This window comes from Hakea prostrata, chromosome 5 (genome assembly GCF_041222555.1).
Source record: "Hakea prostrata isolate BN-2017 chromosome 5, UWA_Hpros_2, whole genome shotgun sequence".
Lineage (NCBI taxonomy): Eukaryota > Viridiplantae > Streptophyta > Magnoliopsida > Proteales > Proteaceae > Hakea > Hakea prostrata.
In genome coordinates this window covers 6,649,205-6,651,100 of record NC_142604.1, presented here as the reverse complement: position 1 = coordinate 6,651,100, position 1,896 = coordinate 6,649,205, and the positions used below count along the sequence as shown (strand labels likewise).

Genomic DNA, 1,896 nt, shown 5'->3' with positions numbered 1-1,896 from the left:
TTAGACTCTAAGAAGTAACATTTTACAAGGGTAGCAATTAATCAGCAAATTAAATGAAAAATAGAAGGAAAATCTTAGAATTGATTAGACGAACGATCCATGTAATTTCAATCGATTACCTAACCTTTTTTGGATTTCAAGTTCTTGTTACCAAAGATTCGTCCTTCGAATGTTTAATTTCCATGTAAGCAAACCCTTTACATTGGAGTCGGCACTTGCAAAATGAAACCAAATTACTTGGATTTCTTTGCTTTTGGTACCGACTAGACAACTTATATTAGATCTACATAACTAGAAAATTAATGGGAGATTCAAGCTAGTAAGGACGTTCGCCTATATAGTTGCCTACAGGATCATAGCTGCAGATGACAAAGTACATCTCATCAGCTTTGTTCTCACACCTCACTCTTGCACAACCAAGACGAACAGACTTACGCCAAACCACCTGGGTGTAGTGGTTAAGGCACCCATACTCGTCAGTTTTGCATTTTTTGGAATCAGGGTCATATGATGGCTTCTCCGAGACCCACATATTGATGGCGTCCGTGCCGGCGCCACCGATGGCTAAGTTCTCTCCGTAGGGTCCCATTGAATGCACAAGATTGCAATCTCTAGCCATCTTCTTTGCATAGTTGTAAGCATAGGCTTCTACCGTCTTGTTCCATGTCATAGGACCAACCCCCACCTCTGCTCTTACTTTGTTGTGGGCGTTAATGTAGTCTTGTGGGTCGCTCTGTGCAAGGGAATGAGAGACCAAAGCGAGGCACAAGAGTGGGAGAAACTTGATTTGAGTCTTGCACAAACCCATCTTCTTGTGCCTCAGATGTTTCTTGAGCAGAAGATGGAGGGAATTGAAGATGGGGTTGGTTATTTATATACAAAAAAAGTTCACATTTTATGTTGTTCTCTAGCTAAAAATTGCATGAAATGAAAATTAGGAGTTTCCAACAAAAACTTACCTGAAAAGTCGGATTCCAATCTTGTATTCTGCCTGATTGAATCAACAACTTTACAAGCCACATCTCGAGATATTCTTGACGAATCTTATTATAGTCATTTACCAAAAATCTCTCCTACAAATGGCTTTCGATCTTCATATTAACTAAAAATACAAAAAAGGATCTAAAATATTATTATTGGCCATTCATGTAACCTTGTTTTTCTGTGGCTGAAACTAAACGTCAATTTGGGTGATTTGTTGATGATTACCTCGTCAAAAAATGACAGCGAAAGCTATCCGAATCTGTCCATAATTTCCGTGCAATTTTTTGTAGTAAACATTTTTCTCCCTCTTTGAATCTCGGAATCTCAAACCACCACAAACCCTTGGAGACATAGCCTTTCTTGCGACACCCAACCCAATGCATGTTCTTTATTTTTGGATTCTCCAGAGAAATTTGAGGTACATCCCTAAATCTTCTCACCGTGTGAAGTGGGCAACTATTAAAACTCAACCTCTCATGCAGTCAAGAACAAAGAGAGCGAGAAAGATAACGAGAAGTATTACATGGTTCGGTCTCCAATGTGGAGAATTTATACCCACGGTATGAAAGCCTTCGATCCTAACTTAAAATGTATGCTTGTATATTTGGAATTCAAGAAACCACAAACTTAGTGACCTCCTAGCCTGAATGTGATAATTGTTTGTGTTTCTAGACTTGCACTTCGATTTCACCCTAAAAGATAAACCACTGAAGAATAAAGTTAGTGGCAAAGAATATTTTTGTCACTTTTGCTAGATAAAAAATAAGGGTAACTACCATTATCCAATTTAGAGTGTGTAACTACCCTAAGAGAGAGATAACCATGCATTTATCCAATTAAAATTTGTTGGAACTTGATATCTTTATAAGTTAAAACTTGGAATTTTAGGTACAAAGCTACCTCAATCCTTAT

The 1,896-nt window shown here is 37.9% G+C and overlaps 1 protein-coding gene across 1 annotated transcript; it reads right to left on the bottom strand.

Annotated features, from left to right (window-relative positions):
- Window positions 1-316: 316 nt before the first annotated feature.
- LOC149014715 (pathogenesis-related protein 1-like) lies at window positions 317-808 on the bottom strand. The gene has a single exon (XM_089156444.1). The coding sequence runs from the start codon at window positions 806-808 to the stop codon at window positions 317-319; it is 492 nt and encodes a 163-aa protein (XP_089012570.1).
- Between the last annotated feature and the right edge of the window lie 1,088 nt (window positions 809-1,896).

What these genes read in the sequence shown, in the direction of transcription:
- LOC149014715 (XM_089156444.1), bottom strand. Translation starts at nt 808, where the DNA reads ATGGGTTTGTGCAAGACTCAAATCAAGTTTCTCCCACTCTTGTGCCTC.